This window comes from Lemur catta, chromosome 3 (genome assembly GCF_020740605.2).
Source record: "Lemur catta isolate mLemCat1 chromosome 3, mLemCat1.pri, whole genome shotgun sequence".
Taxonomy (NCBI): Eukaryota; Metazoa; Chordata; class Mammalia; order Primates; family Lemuridae; genus Lemur; species Lemur catta.
The window spans coordinates 108,041,057-108,059,765 of record NC_059130.1 but is presented as its reverse complement, the minus strand read 5'-3'; the positions used below and the strand labels follow the sequence as shown (position 1 = coordinate 108,059,765).

The 18,709-nt window shown below is 46.1% G+C and overlaps 1 protein-coding gene across 1 annotated transcript; it reads left to right on the top strand.

Moving 5' to 3' along the window:
- The first annotated feature begins 5,445 nt into the window (after positions 1–5,445).
- Positions 5,446–18,205, top strand: LIN28A (lin-28 homolog A). Its single transcript, XM_045545882.1, has 4 exons — positions 5,446–5,476; positions 5,936–6,129; positions 17,054–17,238; positions 17,989–18,205. The coding sequence occupies exons 1-4, from the start codon at positions 5,446–5,448 to the stop codon at positions 18,203–18,205; spliced, it is 627 nt and encodes a 208-aa protein (XP_045401838.1).
- Positions 18,206–18,709: the final 504 nt, after the last annotated feature.

Genomic DNA, 18,709 nt, shown 5'->3' with positions numbered 1-18,709 from the left:
CATCCTCCTGCCAGTTCAACAGGCCTGAGAGGTGAGAGATGCACAATCTTGCTGGATACAGGAAGCCTTAGTCCCTGGAAGAGGATGAGGATGACAGCATGGGGCTAAAGCAGATTGTTTCTCTGTGAATTAGGAATGAGATCTCCCACCTCACACACACACACACACACACACACACACACACCCATCATATCACTTTAGAATGTCACAGCTGAAAAAAACATTTGTCTAACAACTAATCCAATTCTCTCATTCTACCCTTAAACGGTAAAACTGGGTGCTTTGCTTGAGATCACAGAGCAAATTAACAGGGTGGAACTATATATAAGATACATTTTACTGAATTATTTGTTTATTGTCACTCTCTCCTCTAGAATGGAAGCTCTCTGAGGCAGGAATTTTAACTGTGTTATTCACCGATGTATTTACCAGTGCTTCAAATAGTCCTGCCTAATACATAATATATGTTCAGTAAATATTTGTCAGGTCTGTGAGTGAATGAGTAAATGAATAAATAGAAGCACTGCACACATCATATTCCCTTCCTGATAAACCATACAGCATATTACCATACTTTAAAAATCCCTGCATAGGAAACATAGTTAATATATCATTTTCCAAATGATTTCACTATAGAAACATTTTTCAATGTTAATATATATTAATCATCCCATGGCACTAGTATCCTGGGGGACACATTGTGGGAGATACTTTTCTCAAATACATATCATCATTCATGTTATAGATGGTCAGGGCTTTACACTTAGATAACACCCTGGACTCCACCACAGAGTTCTCAAAATACTTCAGAAATGGGAGCTGGGTTTGGATGATTACCCAGGAGAGGACTTTCTTTGGCTCTGGCCAACTCTTTGATCTAGAAAGCCAAGGAGTTATGGGAAGGTTGATCAATAGAAATGACAGGCTAGAATGGCCTAGGGAAGAGAAATCACAAGTTTGGTTCCTATACTAATTACATTGAATATACAGTTTCCCTCCACAGCCTTTCTGCCTGCCTATATCTTTGTCCTCATTGGTAAAAGAGTGACAGCACCAGTCATGATAACAACATTCTAGAACTGGGGGAGTAATGTGGGCTTTGGAGTCAAACAGGTGTGGGTTCAAATCTGCCTCTGCCATGTATTAGCTGAACAACATTAGGCAAGCTATATTGATACATTAAACTTCAGTTTCCTCTCCTGTGAAGTGGGAGTTTAATACCTATTCTTCAGGGTTATTGACAGGCTTGAATGAGATAAGAAAAGTGCTTGTATTCTTGATAAATAATAGCTGTTATTATTATCTACCAGAATAGAATGTAAGCTCCACAAAGACAGGGATTTTTGTTTGTATTCCTCACTGATGCATTCCCAACCCTTAGAACAATGCCTGTCACAAAGGAAGTTCTCAAAAAATATTTGGTAATTGTTGAATGAATTGTTATTTAATATTATTACTAAGACCTCTTCCAGCTATTAAACTTTTATGGAGTTATGAACCTGCACAAAAGGAACTTAGCAAAATACCATAAAGGGAAGATGGTTTTCTTGTTGATACTAGACATCCTTGTCTTGTCTAAAGACCCTCCTTTACCCCCTTTTACCCAGATATTATTATTCTCAGAAACCAGTACACAAGGAACTTATAATACTTAGCTATATCAGGTATTGTCTTCCTTATTAAGCTATAACTTCTTGGGAGGAAGAGAATGTTTCTTCTTTCCTTTTTTTTTTTTGTATATCATCATACTACCTAGTGCATACTACTTATCTGATTCCTCCACCAAACTTGTGAACTAGCACAATAACTGGATCATAGTAGGTACCTGATAAGTTTTCACTGAGATGGGGACCCAAGAGAGGAAGAAGATTTGGTCAGGAGTCCCCACCCCCCACATGGAAAACCCCATTGAGGACGAGGAATCAATTATGTTGTGAGCCATGTGTCCCTTCCTAAAGTATCCTCTGCCTCCATATATGCAACTTAATGAGGATCTAAACCCCTCTTGAGTTCTTCTGGAAATAGACTTGAAAGAGGCAGCCTAGGAGAATAAGTATTATGACTATTTTAATAATGTTCATTATTTTAATTAAATCCTATTCAGGAAACGTTCTTGGGTGGCTTCTGTGGGCCCTAGGTGCTGGAAAAGATGTGGGGGACGATGCAGAAGTAAAAAACACATGAAGGTGCCATCTCTCAGGGAGCAAATGATCCAGAAGGTTCTAGATTATAGAGACAAGCATGTGCACAATAGCTATACTAATAGTAATAATTTACATTATTAAGAACTAACTATATGTCAGGCACTATTTTACATTTGATCTTCGCCAAAAGGCTGAGAAGTGATATGTCAGGCATAGTTTAAAAGGTTTATCTATTAATACATCATCTAGAGGCCAGGCATGGTGGCTCACACCAGTAATCTTAGCACTCTGGGAGACTGAAGTGGGTGGATCATTTGAGCTCAGGAGTTCGAGACTAGCCTGAGCAAGAGTGAGACCCCATCTCTACTAAAAATAGAAAGAAATTAGCTGGACAACTAAAAATATATAGAAAAAATTAGCTGGGCATGGTGGTGCATGCCTGTAGTCCCAGCTACTCGAGAGGCTGAGGCAGTAGGATCAGCTTAAGCCCAGGAGTTTGAGGTTGCTGTGAGCTAGGCTGACGCCACGGCACTCACTCTAGCCCAGGCAACAAAGTGAGACTCTGTCTCAAAAAAAAACCAAACATTATCTAACATCATTCCCACAATATCTCTGAGGGTTAAGTATTCTCATTATTCCCACTGAACAGAAGAGGAAACTGAGGCACAAAGAGGTTAAGAAAGTTGCCCTAGGTCACAGAGCTATAAATGTTAATAGTAGAGCTGACATCCAAACATGGGTAATCTGACTCCAACGTCTATGCACCTGTGAAAAGACGTGCTGGTAATTAAGAAAATAATTTGAAAGTAGAGATTAGTCTCTATTCTATTCTGGTATTCTTTGACTCAAAAAAATTATGTCCTCTTTTCTCACCCTCTACAGCCGTGTAAGTAGGTCTACCCATTTTTCTGAAGGGGTGCTTGAGTTATGCACACCACTCTCACAGAATCGTCTATCAATACTGTTGGAAATGCCCTCTCTTTAGTGTCCAAAAAAGTCTCTTCATTCGTCTCAAGTGTGTCAGTGTTACTGGGCTGGGGGGCTGAGGAGAATCAGGTTTTCTGGGAAGGACTTGGATACGGGAACTCCAAGGCACTGTCGAAGCTGTGAGCGGGCGGCCAAGAGAGCGTGGCTTAGTTCAGCACCGCGGACAGAGCTGGCGACGCCCTCAGGACCCTGGACAGAGACGCCGGTCCGGCTGCCGCGGGAACCGAACGTCGCCTGAGAACCCACCACGCGAAGCGGGCACGCTCAGCTTCCCTTTCCCTCTCTTTTCTTCAGACAGACCTCGGCCACCTGCCCCTGAATCTTTGGAACAGAGGTACAGGGAGTGAATATATTTTAAGGGGGAGATACTAATGGGGGAGATAAGACTCTTAGATAGGGAGAATTATGTAAATAAAAATGGCTTTGGCTGATGTACTCGGAGAGTTATTGAAAGATCTAAATTACAGTACTCACTTGGGAGCGGGGCACTGCTAATAATATTTGTTAACGATATGAATTTTTTAGGCTGAGTAGCAAAGGGTCACAGTTGTCCTTTTTATCCCCCCAAGTCCTATCACCCGTTCCTTACACTTAAGCTTTAGTCTCTTGGAGAGCACTCCATAGGAAAGAAAGGGAGATAATTTCTCCTGTCTCTTGCTCTCCTCTCCGTCTTTCCCCTCACTAACCACAGTCATCCCTTTCTCTAAAATACACCCGTGCCCGCGCGCGCACACACGTGCACACATACACACACACGCACACGCACACACGCACACACGCACATACACAGGGCTGCGGCGTGAGAAGCTCGAGAGGTTCCGCATACTTTGTGGAGAAGACTGAACTCAGAGCAACCGGATGCCCCCGAAAGCAGGCTCTGTCCCTTTAAATGGGTTGTAGCGGTGGGGGAGGGGAACTGGCCGGAGCTGGCATTGTCCAGTTTGAACTGAGCACCGGAAGTGAAGGGGCAGGGCCAGGGCCGTGCACTGAGCCCCGGGCCATTGTCCACCTCCGACCAGGGCAGTAGCCACCCCCCTGGACAGCCCTCTTTATCTCCTAGAAGGGGCGGCTGCCTCTTCAAATGAGGAGACCCCCTAGTCCAGTGCCTGCACCAACCCGGCTAGGAGGAGAGGAGCGCATTTTAGGTCGGCGACTCCCAAACGAGGAGGGTCTGAGACTCTAACAGTGTTGGGAGTCCAGGAGGAAGTGCCTCTACCACCAGCCCACCCAGCCCCTGTCGCAGCGGGGTTGGGGACGGGGTGGGGGTAGGGTGAGAAGGCGGCTGACGGACAGAGAAACACACGAGACTTTGGGTTCTTCCTGCTGTCCCAGGGAGCTCTACCTGGGGCCAACTTTAGACAGATTTGGAGGGAAAGAAAGAAGGAAAGGTTCTCTACACAATCAGTTAAGAGCGCCTTCTCTCTTCTCATTGGGGGAGATCCAGAAAAACTCTGAAACTCTGGGAGGAAGAGACATTCAGTTGTAGTGAGAGGCAGCGCCCAGGTCAGGACCGATCAGCCCCGCTGGGTCTCCGGCCTCTCCCCTGCTCCTCCATCCAGGCTTCCTGGTGCCCAGAACTCCAGGTCTATCTAAGCACACCGGGGTGGGGGGTGAGAGCGGGTCAGCGCCGAGCAGCCGGGTCAGCTCGGTGGCCTGAGGGGGAAGGGAGGGGGAGGGGCGCTCAAGGGCTGGGGGAGGGGGAGGGCTCATCCATTTCTCCCTTGACAGGTGGTTTGTGTTTCTGATTGGCCGGCGCCGCCAGGCTCACACCTCCCTCCCCCAACTCTCTGGAATGTATAATTATCTGCGCGGGGGGTGGGGGTGGTGTGTGAGTGTGTGTGGGAGCAGTCACGTGCTTTTAAAACTACCCCCCATTTCCCCCACCTGTATCTGCTTTGGGACCCCCTACAGAGTCCTTAAAGTACAGGATCCCAAATTTCCGGGTCCCCGACTTTTAGGGCAGACGGCCTCCATCTCCAGATATGTGTGTGGGGAGGGGGTGTCAACCCTCAGGGTTCTGAGAAGGGACACCCCAGAGGTGTCAGAGACAGGAGCGGTGGGGGAGGGCCCGAGCTGGAGCCTGAGGGAAAGGGAGGGGAGAGAAGAGAGGGGAGGGGAGGGGGCTGCCCGCGGGGGGTTGGGTCATTGTCTTTTAGAATTTGGGAGCCTTTGAAAAGCCGTGGGCCCTCCCACCGCCATTGTGCGGGGGAAGATGTAGCAGCCTCTTCTCCGAACCACCCCTTTGCCTCCGGACTTCTCTGGGGCCAGCAGCCGCCTGAGCAGGGGCCAGGGGCCGCGGGCTCAGCCGACGACCATGGGCTCCGTGTCCAACCAGCAGTTTGCAGGTTCGAGCTCGGGAGTTAGCAGGGACACCTTAGGATGCAGGGGCGGCCAGGAGGTACATAGAAGGGAGATGGGGAAGTGACCCCTGGGCTGCCCGAAGGACTCCAAGTCAGTGCGGCCTCCTGTTTCCTGGGGCCACCTCTGGAGCAAGGAACCCTGGTGTCCCAGTGGCGTGCGCGCCGAGGCTACTAGGGCGGAGGTAGCGAAGAGGAGGGGCCTGTCCGGCAGTGTGTCCCCGGGAAACGTGTTGCGGGAAGAGGAGCAAAACTTTCGGGGCACCACTGGCCTAGGTGTACGCTTGGGGAGCGCGGGAGGCGAGCGGGACAGGTTTCTTCTCGCCGGCCGCTTGGCAGCTGCCCCCTCCTGGGTGTCCACCAGTGGGCTGGACACTCGGGTCTCCCTGGGAGGGCCCTCCGATGCTGTGGCCCCCCAGCTGAGTGCCCGGTCCTCCCTATCTCCAGGTGGCTGCGCCAAGGCGGCGGAGGCGCCCGAGGAGGCGCCGGAGGACGCGGCCCGGGCTGCTGACGAGCCGCAGCTGCTACATGGTGCCGGCATCTGTAAGTGGTTCAACGTGCGCATGGGGTTCGGCTTCCTGTCCATGACCGCCCGCGCCGGGGTCGCGCTCGACCCCCCTGTGGACGTCTTTGTGCACCAGGTGAGACTGATTCCGGTAACTTTTCCGGGGAAAGGGCGTCTAGGAGCGCATATCCATGGGTGGGAGCCGGGCTCGGCTGTTGAATTGAGGCTCCGGGCCTTCATTGTGCGTCCCCGTCTTTGCCGTGGCACCCCAATTCCAAGTCCCCGTTACTTAGGGCAGGAATGGAAGGCAGCACCAATGATCAGCACCCCCCTCCCTGCCCCCTTCCTGGAACCCCTCCGGCTTACCACGTGTCTATTACCTCTTTCCCCTGGGAAGGGGGCAGGGGGCAGGGAGGTGACCCCATGTGGCAGAAACTAAGGTTGTATTGTGCTTGCCGGTGGGGGGAGGGCGAGCAACCCGGCCAGGGAAGCACATGCCTGGCCTCAGCCGCCCCGAGCACCCAGCGCTTTTAACGTCTGAATGGAGCTCAGAAGGCGGGAGAGAGTGAGGGGAGCTGGTTACCCGACCCAAGGGATGCAAAGCTGAGAAGTCAGCCGCATCCCCTTTTTAAGCAGACCCCACCCAGGTGGTCATACAAAACTCAGGCCTTGGGGCCTGCGTAGGTTTGGCAGATCCCTGAAGGATCCATCTGGGGGCCTGAAAGCCCTCCAGAGGCCTCCTTAAAGTTCAGGACAGGAGCCTTTGCTGTCCAGTTCCTGTCCCAAGGGAAGCCTAAGGATCCCAGGCCTCATTTCCATTCTGGGCCAGGCTGGGAGGGAATGGGGTAGGTCACAATCCCAAGTTCTAAAGCAGGGCAGCACAGTGGGGGTTGAAATTCAGTGTCGCAGGGCAGGGGGTGGAGGGAGGCTGGCCTCTGGACCTATTCTCTTCAGCTTGGCATTTATGGCCCCAGACAGCCATTGATTGCTGTCCTAACATTCCTGGCCTCAAACAAGGAGCCAGAGACTTTCTTAGGTCTCCCTCCTCCCAGGCTTCCCCTTCCTGAATATACTAGAGGCATTCCGGTGGTCCTGGGCCACCAGCTACCCATAAAGACCTTGGAAAGGAAGTTGCTTGCAGCCTGCATCCCTTCCACTAGTGGAGGTTTGAGGCTGGATTTGGAAAGCAGAAATTGCTAATCTCAGGCCCTGTAGGTTGACACCCAGGCCGGGCAGGGAGGGGTTACTTCGGGGAGGTTGGCTTTAGGAGGTGTGGGGGAGGGGAAAGGAGGATGTGGGGATTAAGGGTTGGAGCCTGAGGGATGGCATTCTGGGGGGGAGGGGTGGGGAAGGGAGATGCTGGGTGGACCAGTTGGAGGCAGCAAGGAAGTCTGTGAGCTTAGCCTTTAGTGAGGAAGTTGAGTGGGGTGAACAAGGGACACAGAGGATGCAGGGAGATAGGGACCCTTCAGTTACTGTTGGGGCCATGGGGTTACTGGGCTACTTGAACATCTGCCCAGAGGATGAGGACCTGCAGCAGGATGCCTAGCTACCCCCTTGCAACACCCCGTTTCAACCCCCACATTAGAGAGTTTCAGACTGGTAGCTTGGCCCCCCTCCCTCTCATTTACATATGTGAATGATAACCCACAGGAAGTAATTGTGGGAGAAAGAAGGGAATTGGCCTCTTTAGATCTATTAAATCACTTTATTACAGGAACCAGCTTTGAATGGCCCTCCTCAGCGGGGTGGCAAGCCTCCCCCACTCTCCCATTTATCTGATCACAAAGAGATTAAAATCTTTCCTGGTCTGGAGACTGGACAGCTTCCCCAACTTTGGGAGCCTGGAATAAAAGAGTCAGATCCAACATTTTCTCATCTCCCGTCCAAAGGCTGCCAAACAGGGAGGGGCTGAAAAGCAGGTATCTTCTCGTGTTCTGGGGTTCCTTGGTGATATATCAAGGAAGGTTTTTCTGAGCAAATGGGAATTTGGGCCTCAGCAGGCTGAGTATTAGGATCCAGAGCAATGGGGAAATTACTGCGTGGTATAGAGGAAAGCAGGCTTGGGCAGTGGAGCCTACACTTTGCTGTTTCAGATTGATTAGCTTGGAGATCCTCTGGACTTTAGGGTCTTGGAATGTCCAGGGCCCTAGAGTTGAATAAGTTATCAAGAAGGAGCTGAGCTGGAGTAGAATCAAGAATGTGTCTCCTAATCCCCAATTCTCCCAACTCTAGTCAAAGAGTACAATAATGGGTGGGAATTCCCTGAGCCTTTACCTAGTAGCTGTCTTTATGATAGCATGTTGCTGGGGGCTTGGGTTGGTCCTGAAACCCCACCTTAGCAGTAAGACTAGTGATTCCAGCCCCTGCACTTGAGAAAGTTGAAATAACTCTCTGGAAATCTAATGTTAGAGGAATTTACTGGACTCAGGATAACCTCTAAGAATTGTTTTCTGGGAGAAGAAAGTGTTCCTGAAGCAGAGAGTGGGTAAGAAATCTTTACCAAAACTTCGCATTCTTTGGCTACTAGTGTTGGGCACCCTGGGACTGGGGTGGGCTGGTGAGAAGGGCATTTGTCCCAAGATAGCGCATCTGCCAGGGGGAAGAGGTCAGGGAGACCCCTTCCAAGGTTGGTTTATTAGGGTCCCAACACCGTGTTACTGTTCTTAGGCTCCTTCCCAAATACTATATTGTGCCACCCAGGAGTAGATAAGTGGGAGAAAAAGCCCACCCTTAGCCAAAAACCAAAACAAAACAAAATTCAAAAAAACCCAAAACATAAAACAGAGATTTCTATAACAACCCTTTCACTTAGCCACAGGTCATTAGATCTAGAAATCTCTGCCTATATCTGGGGTTAGGGGAATTTAAAAATCATAGTGGCAGAGGGCAAGCCCTTAAGTCAGGATTTCTCACTCAACCTTGGTACTATTGACATGTTTTAGGTTGTATAGCAACCTCCTAGAAGCCAGTTGCATCCCTCAGTTGTGACAACCAAAAATGTCTCCAGACATTTCTAAATGTCCCCTGGGAGGCAAAGTCACCCCTGCTGGAGAAATAGGGTTACATAGGGAAAGCTGGAGCAAGAAAGTGCTAAACCGTCAACTATTTTCCTGAGATTCACCAACAATTCTAAAACCCCTATGGCCATTTTAAGAGTTTTAGCTTAACTCATGTTTCCTGTGGCTCAATTCTCAAACTCCCAAACATTGTAGAAATTTGGAAATAAGAAAAATTTCCTGCTTTCCCCATAGTTCCTCTGAACCCAGATATGTTTAAATTGGCTTTCTGACTAAAATACTATATTAGGAGGCTGGGAGGCAAAAGAAAAGCCCAAATTTGACCAAGGAGCCAAGTTGAGTTAGGAGAAAAGAATTTGAAATACTGAGACGGAAACCGCAGGAACTGCCCTGAAGCCATGTGGCCCTGCTTTTTCTGAAAGGGATGAGTGAGGAGCTGGTGGCAAGAACAATGCCAGGGTGTAGGTTAGGTCTGTTGGGTTTGGGGGCTGGGGAATATATGGTGTCTTCCCCACCTGGTTTGTAACGTCACACCTTTCGTTTCCTCATGTCCAGTTATTAACGTACTTGTACACCTTCCTAACTAACCTTCGAAGGGAGGAGCTTGTTAGTTAAGTCTTGTTAGTTTTCCAGTATGCACCTGGAAGGCAGAAAGAATGAATGTGAAAAAGTAAGGGCATCTTGAGGACCTTGGTGAATCAGGAGTACACAGAGCAGTTTGGGATCCATGTCAGCAGAATTCTTCATCCAGAGAAGATTGGAGTTAGGGAGGGAGGGGTGCTAGCTGATGGCTGCTGTCTTTCTGGGCTGGCTAGAACATGGCCTGGCACAATACGGCACCATGAAAATTTGTGGAGTGAATGTCAACAGACCACAACTCTGAGCCCAGATAGGATCCTCTTGTTCTTAAGGAACTGGAAGCCACAAGTGGGGTGGCCATTCATTAGTTATTTCATTTCCACCTTAATAGGAAAAGGCAGCTTAAAAATAAATCACTTTGATTTTTCAGAAAGTTGGTAGAGAAGGATGAGGGTTAACTAGGGCATTGTCAAATATTCTGGGGTCTTTCTAAGGACATATGCTTTCTAAACAATGTCTAAAGTAAAGGCTGTGCCACTATCCCAAACAAAGGTTCAAACATGGAAAGCTTCCTGCCATATGAGTGGTTTTCAGTGACATTCACCAGGGCAATATAGTTTCTTGAACATTCCTAATCAAACAATCACACTCCCCACCCTACTGGAATTCATGGTTTTTTTTTTGGTTTTACCTAGTTTGCCCTAGGTAAAACTAGTGCTCCCTTCTTTCTGCAAGCATGAACAGCAATTACTAGCCTAGTAGTCAGTCTGGGAAGGAGTTGGAGAAGGAGAAAACTTTCAAGAATAGTTTATAATTGGTACGGACTTATTTAACATGATCTCAGCTTCAAATAGGAAACCGAAGTCCAAGGAGAGTAATTGGCTTTTCTCAACAGTAAAGTACAAGAATTGGGTTTCTGGCCTAAAACCCTAGAAACCTCTCATTCTTATCCCTGATCTAATGCAGGTAGGCCGGTGGGTGGGGGTGGGGCAGGAGGAAAGCACGCAATCCTTGAAAGTCCATCTTCCTGAAGATGAGGACAAGATGACTGCCCTAAGGAGTTGTGGAGATAAACCTACCTGAACACTTGTGTTCACAGTTCAGAACCAGGTAGCTCCTCCGTCCCTTCTGGCGTGCTGGCGCCTTTGGCTTCCCTGTGTGCACAGGCTGAGCAGCGCCATCTGGTGGAGAACTCCGGGCAGGCGCTATTGGGCCTGGCTGTGGCTGAGCCCAGGCGACTGGGGGTTGGCCGCCTACAGCCTTGAGTTCTGGACATCCTCTCCCCACCCTCTTTGACACACATCATCCAATAACCGCTTCTGGGAGAACCGGTTGGTTTCCTGACCTCTACCAAATCCTACCTTCAGGAATGGAGCTCACCACAGGACTGAGTCATTAAAATTACATTCATCTGCTTCCTTTTACTTTTTAAACGTGTCTACTAGAAAGTTTTCAAATTCTCTATGCGGCTCGCATCATATTGGATCACACCGGCTGTAGAGTCAGGCCAGTTGCAATCAGCCTGGCTCTTCCCTTCACTGTGACTTTAATTAAAATGCTTATTAACCCTTCAGCCTCCATGTCCTCCAGCTGTAACAAGGGAGTCATAAAACGACTGCATAGGTTTGATATGAGGGTTAAATGAGTTACAACATGTAGAGTGCTTACAACACAGCTTAACCTATAGTAAGCATCAACTCCTAAGGTAATTCAGATAGTAGAGAACTTAGATTATTCAACAAATGTTTGTGCTCTGCCAGGAACCTGGAACTGAGGGTAGAGACATGCAGGAGACAATTGGGAGATAATCCGCAGTGGGAAGGGCCCTGGTATTGCAGAAGAGCAGAGAACCTCAGCTTTGATCCCCACAACCTGAGCAAGTACCCTGAAATTCTGACTCTGTGGCCACTTGTGTAGAAAGGAGCAATGTGACTAAAATGTAGTGTGAAGAACTGGAGGGGCTTAATGAAAACTGTCAATCAGTACATAGGAAAAAGAAAAAAAAAACTGGAAGGGACCTGATTAGCATCAAGTCTGATGCCCAAATTTGACAAAAGATTTTTATGAAAGAACCAGAGACTCCGATTTTCTTGGGGCAAGTTGTAAGTTTCTGAGTGATTTTTTTTTTTTTTTTAACTTCACCACATTTCCTAAGTGACTGCTAAAGTCCACTCTATCTCTAAGCCTAACAAAGACATAAGTTGATACTGGGATGGGGTACTTGATGTGGGGAGTGGGAGAGTAGGCAATTAATTAGTAAGGTATTAAGAAGGGAGGAGAAGGCCTAAGTAGTTGAACTGGAAAGATTCTTTCCCTGCCATCAAAAAGAAAAGAAAAAGAAATGCTTTCTGCAACTGTGGGCCCATGTAGGCTGCCCACCCTCCTGACATAAACAAATCATGAAAGGAAGATGGGCATCCGGTCTCCTCTTCCCCTTTAAAATAATTTATCTGAATAAATAATTGAAGATTGGACTGAAGGCCCCTGAGGGAAGGGGGTCCTGTCCATTTCCATCTGTGAAGTATGGGGTGGGCAAGCCAGAGGGAAGGGAAGGTGACTGCTGGAGGTGACTTTGGCAAACCCAGCAAGACTGACTGGGGAATGGGGAAAGAAGGTGGTGGTTCTATATCTAGTTCTTTCACCGTGACCATAACCCCAGCATGGAAGAGAGGAAGGAAGAAACTGTTGAATGTAGGGGGAGGGAGAGGGGGCTGCAAGGGGGATCTGCAGCCTTGGAACTCCAGGAATCTGACCACCAGAACCAACCAGTGTCAACTCTTTGTTTCCTGGGGCTGGGCTCTATTGGGGGAGCTCAGGCCATGCCCCTCCCCCCAAAGCCTTTTCTTTTTGGAGGGGATGGGGAGAGGGGCGGGGCCCTGCTTTGTGTGTGGTTGGGGGTGGAGTGGGGGTGGTACAAGAATTTCAGGCTCTTTTCAGATGCTGGCCCTGGGAGGCTGGCTCTGTGGGGCTGCACGCTGATTACCTATCTGATAAGAGAGGAATTCAAACTATGTGTTTTAGAAAGGGGTGGGGGAGGGTGGCCCCCCCAGCCACCCCTGGAGACCACCAGTTTAAACCTTGGCCAGCCAGTTATGTTGAGGTGCCTGCAGGGGTTTTTGTTTTTTTGACTCTTTAAAAGTCTTAAATAGACATCAGATCCTCCAATGGTGGCATGACCTGAGAGGACTGGTCAATTTCATGTTGCACATGAAATTGCAGTATTTATATTATCCCATTTATATTATCCTCTTGTTCTCAAAATAAGCCTATGAAGTGCCCATGGAGGAATGTATTCCTCTCCAGTAAACTGGAGCTCAGAGAGGGGATATTTTTCTGAGTTCTACAGCTGGTGAGTGATAAAACTAGAGTCTCTTGGCACTTGGTTCTCACTATTACCCCGCCCTGATCCAGTCTGAAGAGGTTGATAATTGCCACTCACTGAGGATTTATGTGTGGTAGGCGAAGTGTTAACTACTTTTCATGCATTAAACCTCAGAGCACCACCATAAAATTAGTATTTACTCCATTTTATGATGATTAAAGAAGAGAGGGAACAGGCCCTCAAACTCAACCCTTGTTCTTAACCACTTACCTGCTGAATCCCAGCTAGAATTGGGAGTGTCCCAGCCTAAGAGCCAACATGGCAAAGGGATGAAGCTAGAATTGCCTGGGTCAACAAGGCTCTTGGTCTGGCTCCTCCACTACCTCCCAACTCACTAACCTCTCCCGTTTCTTGTTCCAGCTCAAAAAGAGACAAGTCAAATCTTACTTTAAATTCAGGGTGGTTACTGTGCAGCTGGGAGGAGGAAAGTTCCTTTTGCCTTGGTAGTGTGGGTATTTTTTTTTTTAAGAGACAGAAGAATCTCACTGTAGCCCAGGCTGGATTCAAACTCCTGGACTCAAGTGATCCTCCCACCTTAGCCTCCCAAGTAGCTGGAATTACAGGCATGACCCAGCCTACGGTGTTTTTTATTTCCTGCTTTAATGATCTACCCCCTCCCCCACAACAAGTTGGGGCATACTGGAGGAGGGGCGTGGGGCAATCACATCCCTGCATGTTCCTGTGGACATAAAAACAAGTGAAAAGATCCTATTTCTATGATAGGACAGCTACAAATAATGGTAACACATGAAATATTCACTGAACAGTTGATCTTTCCATGCCCACATAATCTTCATTAGACCCTATTAGGTTGATAGGTACTGTTTTCCCATTCTCTGAAGGATCTGAGCCCCAGAGGTGAATGGCTGACCAAGACCACACAGCCAGTAATTGGTAGAACCAGCATTTCATGAACCAGGATATGTCTGGCCTCAGAGCCTGTGTGCTTAACCAGTTACCTAAAATGGAAGTTTTGTCTTTTGTAATAGCATCATTTTTTTTTTTTGAGACAGGGTCTCGCTGTGTTGCCCGGGCTAGAGTGAGTGCCATGGCATCAGCCTAGCTCACAGCAACCTCAAACTCCTGGGCTCAAGCGATCCTACTGCCTCAGCCTCCCGAGTAGCTGGGACTACAGGCATGCGCCACCATGCCCGGCTAATTTTTTTCTCTCTATATATTTTAGTTGGCCAGATAATTTCTTTCTATTTTTAGCGAGATGGGGTCTCGCTCTTGCTCAGGCTGGTCTCGAACTCCTGACCTCGAGTAATCCACCCGCCTCAGCCTCCCATAGTGCTAGGATTACAGGCGTGAGCCACTGCGCCCGGCTGTAATAGCATCTTAAGACAAAAATTAAAATGATTGAGGAATTTGCAGGTCCCATCTTGCTAAAGAAAATGTTTGATTTAAGTCCCAGTTTGAAATATTCATCCTCCCTTCATCCCCCCTTCAATATTAATACTTATTCATGTTCTCTTGGGCCAGGACTAGGTAGATGCACAGTGATAACCTTTTACTTCTCTGAACACCATTTTCTATGTTGACTACTCCTTGTTGACATAATTAGACACACTCTTTGGTGTTTTACTGTAATATGATAGATGAAGCTATAATGAAGTCTACTCTGGGTAGTAGGGTCTGAGATGCTGTCATCTCCACTGATGTGTTGGTGGTGCAGTAAGTAGCATTGTAGAATGATTTTGGAGCTTTAAATTGGGATTATGGATTCTTCCGACCCTGGTTTTGCTACTCAAAGAGCTGTATGAATAACTCCTTTTTTTGAAGGCTGCCAGGCTCTTTGTTAACTGCTTTATAAGTGTCAATGTTTTTGAAGTTTGGTATAAACATGCAGTGTTTTAATAGGATTATCCATACATACTGTTCTAAATCTTGTTTTTTTCCCTGAACAATACTGTCTGGTCATCTTTCTAAGTTGAATGATTTAAAATCTACCTCCTTGTTCACTAATTCATCCAAAAATATGCTAGGTATTATTTTTATTACCAAAATGTGGCAGTGAACAAACCAGAGACTTTACATTGTTTTTAATGACTGCATGATATTCATTGTTATAGATGTATCATATTTAATTCGACCATTCCCCTCCAAATAAACTAGTAAATTATTTCCAGTTTTTTTAAACCAACAATGAGAGTGAATATATGTGTCATGCTAAGTCTTCCTACAAATTACCTACTTATATTCTGTTATATAATTCTTCTTAATGGTTTCTAGTAGCTTTTTATAGTTTTATCAGTGTGATTATCTGTCTTTTGACTTTTTATAGTTTTCTCAACATTTAGATATTTAATTCCTCTTTAATGTATTTTGCATATGTATAACATAAAATGCAGGAATCTGACTTCATTTCCAAGTGGATAATTTCCTCAGCAGCATTTATTAAAGTGTTTTCCTCACCTATTAACTTTTCCATATATTCTTGGATCTCTTAGTGACTTTGCGTTTTATTCCCCTGATCTATTTGCTTGGCTTATACTGTCTTTATCCTTCAACTTTCATTAGCATTATTTTGATATAATTTCAAATTTAGTAAAAGCTTGCGTGAATAGTTATAAAACCTCCCATGTAACCTTTACCCGGATGCAACAGTACTTAATATTTTGTCCCATTTGCTTTATCATTCCCTTTATCTCTGTACAGATAGTTTCATTCTTTTTTTCTTCTTAACCATAAGTTGTAAGCATTAAACACCTATATCCATAACTATTTCAGTGTGTATTTCCTAAGAACATTGTCTTACATAATTTTAGTACGATGATCATAATCGTAAAAGTTAGCATTGATACCTTTATCTATATTCTATATGCAAATTTTGTCAATTCTCCTAATTTTTTTTCCTGTTCCAGGATCCAGTCCAGAATCTTGCATTGCATTTAACTGTTCAGTTCTTCAGGCTTTGTCTTTCTATGACCTCAGCTTTTTGAAGTCTTGTTTTGTAAAATGTGCCTCAGTTGGGGTTTATCTGATGTTCCCTCAAGGTTAGATTCAAGGTGGGCATTTTTAAAGACATACGTCCTTGATGCAGCATATCAGGAGATATGTATGTTCCATTATAAGCAATGCTAAACTTGAAGAACTTGGCTAGGGTTGCTATCTGCCAGTTCAGTTCTCCCCACTGTAAACTTGCTGTTTTTCCCTTTGTAATTGAGAAACTGCTGATTATTTCTGATTAAAGTAAATTATAATATCTGGTACTCTTGGCAATTTATGTTTTCCTATGAACTTTATTTATTTATTTGAGATAGGATCTTGCTATGTTGCCCATGCTGGTCTCAAGTGATCCCGGGTTCAAGTGATCTTCCTGCCTCAGCCTCCCAGAGCGCTGGGACCATGAGTATGAGCCACTGTGCCTGGCCTCCTATAGCCTTTAGAATCACTAAATCTTCCAATCTAAGATGATGGTGTGGTATTTGTATTTTTTTTCAGGTCCTATTTTATATCCTTTAATACAATTTCCATTTTCCCCCCAATATAGGCTTTTTACCTTGTTAAATTTATTCCAAGTTTTTTAAAATGAGTTTTGCTGCTGTTATGATTATTCCTTAAATTGTTGAACATCTTGAGTTTTTTTTTTTTTAAAGTAAGGTATAAGTAAAGTATACAATATGACTTCGATATAAAAATACTGCCTAATTTTATATTTTTTTCCAGTATTCTACTTATTTGGTCTTTTGATGATATAAAAACTGAGTCATTATGTGAAAACATAATGGGTAAGCACTTTATGGTGTTGCCCTTTATATTTTACAATTTCATATTTGATTTCTTACAAATGGTTATATTTAGAAATTTTCCTTCTGTTCTATTTTATTTGAAACTTTAAACCTGACTAGCTGCAAAAAATGTTATGGCATCTGCCTATATAATCATAATCTTTGTTAATGTAATATAGATTTTTTTTTTTTTGTTCTTCATTATGATGACTGAGTTACTGATAAAATGGGAATGCTACCACATTTGCTCTTCCGGCCTTACAGAAATAGGTGTGTGCTTTTTTGTTATTGGTTTTTGGTGCAATAATGGGAACTAATGTTGAAATTGACCACATTTCCCTTCACCAGAGTAAGCTGCACATGGAGGGCTTCCGGAGCCTGAAGGAGGGTGAGGCAGTTGAGTTCACCTTTAAGAAGTCTGCCAAGGGCCTGGAATCTATCCGAGTCACTGGACCTGGTGGAGTGTTCTGTATTGGGAGTGAGAGGCGGCCAAAGGGGAAGAACATGCAGAAGCGCAGATCAAAAGGAGACAGGTATGGATTGGAAGGCAGCTTCTGTAGGTTGCTAGGGATGTGCTGAGGATGGCGAGAGCCCTCCCCGTCTTGTCATTTGTTAGGCCAGGTTGCCAAAGGTAAAGTGAAGCTTGTGATTCCTGACAACCTCTGGATGGTTGAGGTGCCAGGCATAGGTGTGGACAAGGGCAATGTATGCAGCAGGCACTGGAGATGACTTAGCTCTTCTAGTTGGGACACATAGTTTTGCTCTATAAGCTCTAGCCTCTATTGTTAATAGAAGTTAATGACACTAAGGAGACCTTGGATAAGGTAAGTGATGGGACAAGATGGTATATCTATATCTGTTGCTTTTCTACCAGGTCTCCAAATGGCTGGTTTCTTTAATCTTGCTATTGGGCTTAAAGCCCCATAGCTCTGAGCAGAAAATATAATTTGGCTTCTTTAATTTCTTTTTTATTAAGGGTATAGCATTAATAGAATCTCACCTGTCCCCTAAGTTGAAATTCTCACTTGGGGTCAATGACTTCTATTCTTGGTATCTTAGTCTTTTCAAGTTGACATGAATCTGAAGAGATCATCTGGACAATTAGATTTGGAAAGTATTTTGAGATCAGCTGGTTAAGTGGGGATTCTGGTCTCCAGGAAGGGAAATGAGTTTGGTGACACATCTAGACCAGAGCCCAGGTAGCCCAGGTGTCCTCACTCAAGGGATGTGTCTGACCTCTTCCTGCTGCTTTCTCTCACCTTTACCATCTTGCTTTGTACTAGGTGCTACAACTGTGGAGGTCTAGACCATCATGCTAAGGAATGCAAGCTGCCACCCCAGCCCAAGAAGTGCCACTTCTGCCAGAGCATCAGCCACATGGTAGCCTCGTGTCCACTGAAGGCCCAGCAGGCCCCTAGCGCACAGGGAAAGCCAGCCTACTTTCGGGAGGAAGAAGAAGAGATCCACAGCCCTGCCCTGCTCCCAGAGGCCCAGAATTGAGCCACAGTGGGTGGGGGCTATTCTTTTGCTATCAGGAAGTTTCAATGAGCGGGCAAAGTGGAGAAAGTGGGGATAGGGTGGGTTGGGGGTGGTTGGCACTGCCATGTATCTCAGGCCGGGTTCACGGCATCACCCTTTCTTCTCTCTTGGTGGGAGGAAAGGGTGAAGCAAAGGAACCCTACCCATCCATGCTCTATCCACATGCAAGGGAGGGCTTTAGGGGGAAATAACCCTAGAACCTGAATGCTTTATCTGAGACTCCATCCCCAGAATCTAGCTTTTGAAAGTGGCCTGGATAGGAAGTTGTTTTCCTTTTAAAGAAGGATATGTAATAATATAATGCCCATGCCAGAGTGAAACAATTAAGTACAAGACCAGATTAATGGACCCCACCCATAAGCCACTACATTCTGTGGGAGGGAATCTCTCAGGAGTAAGGCAGGGTTTTTTCCCACATCTTGTATTCTCACACCCATTCTTGAGATAGAGTGCTGGGAACTGTCC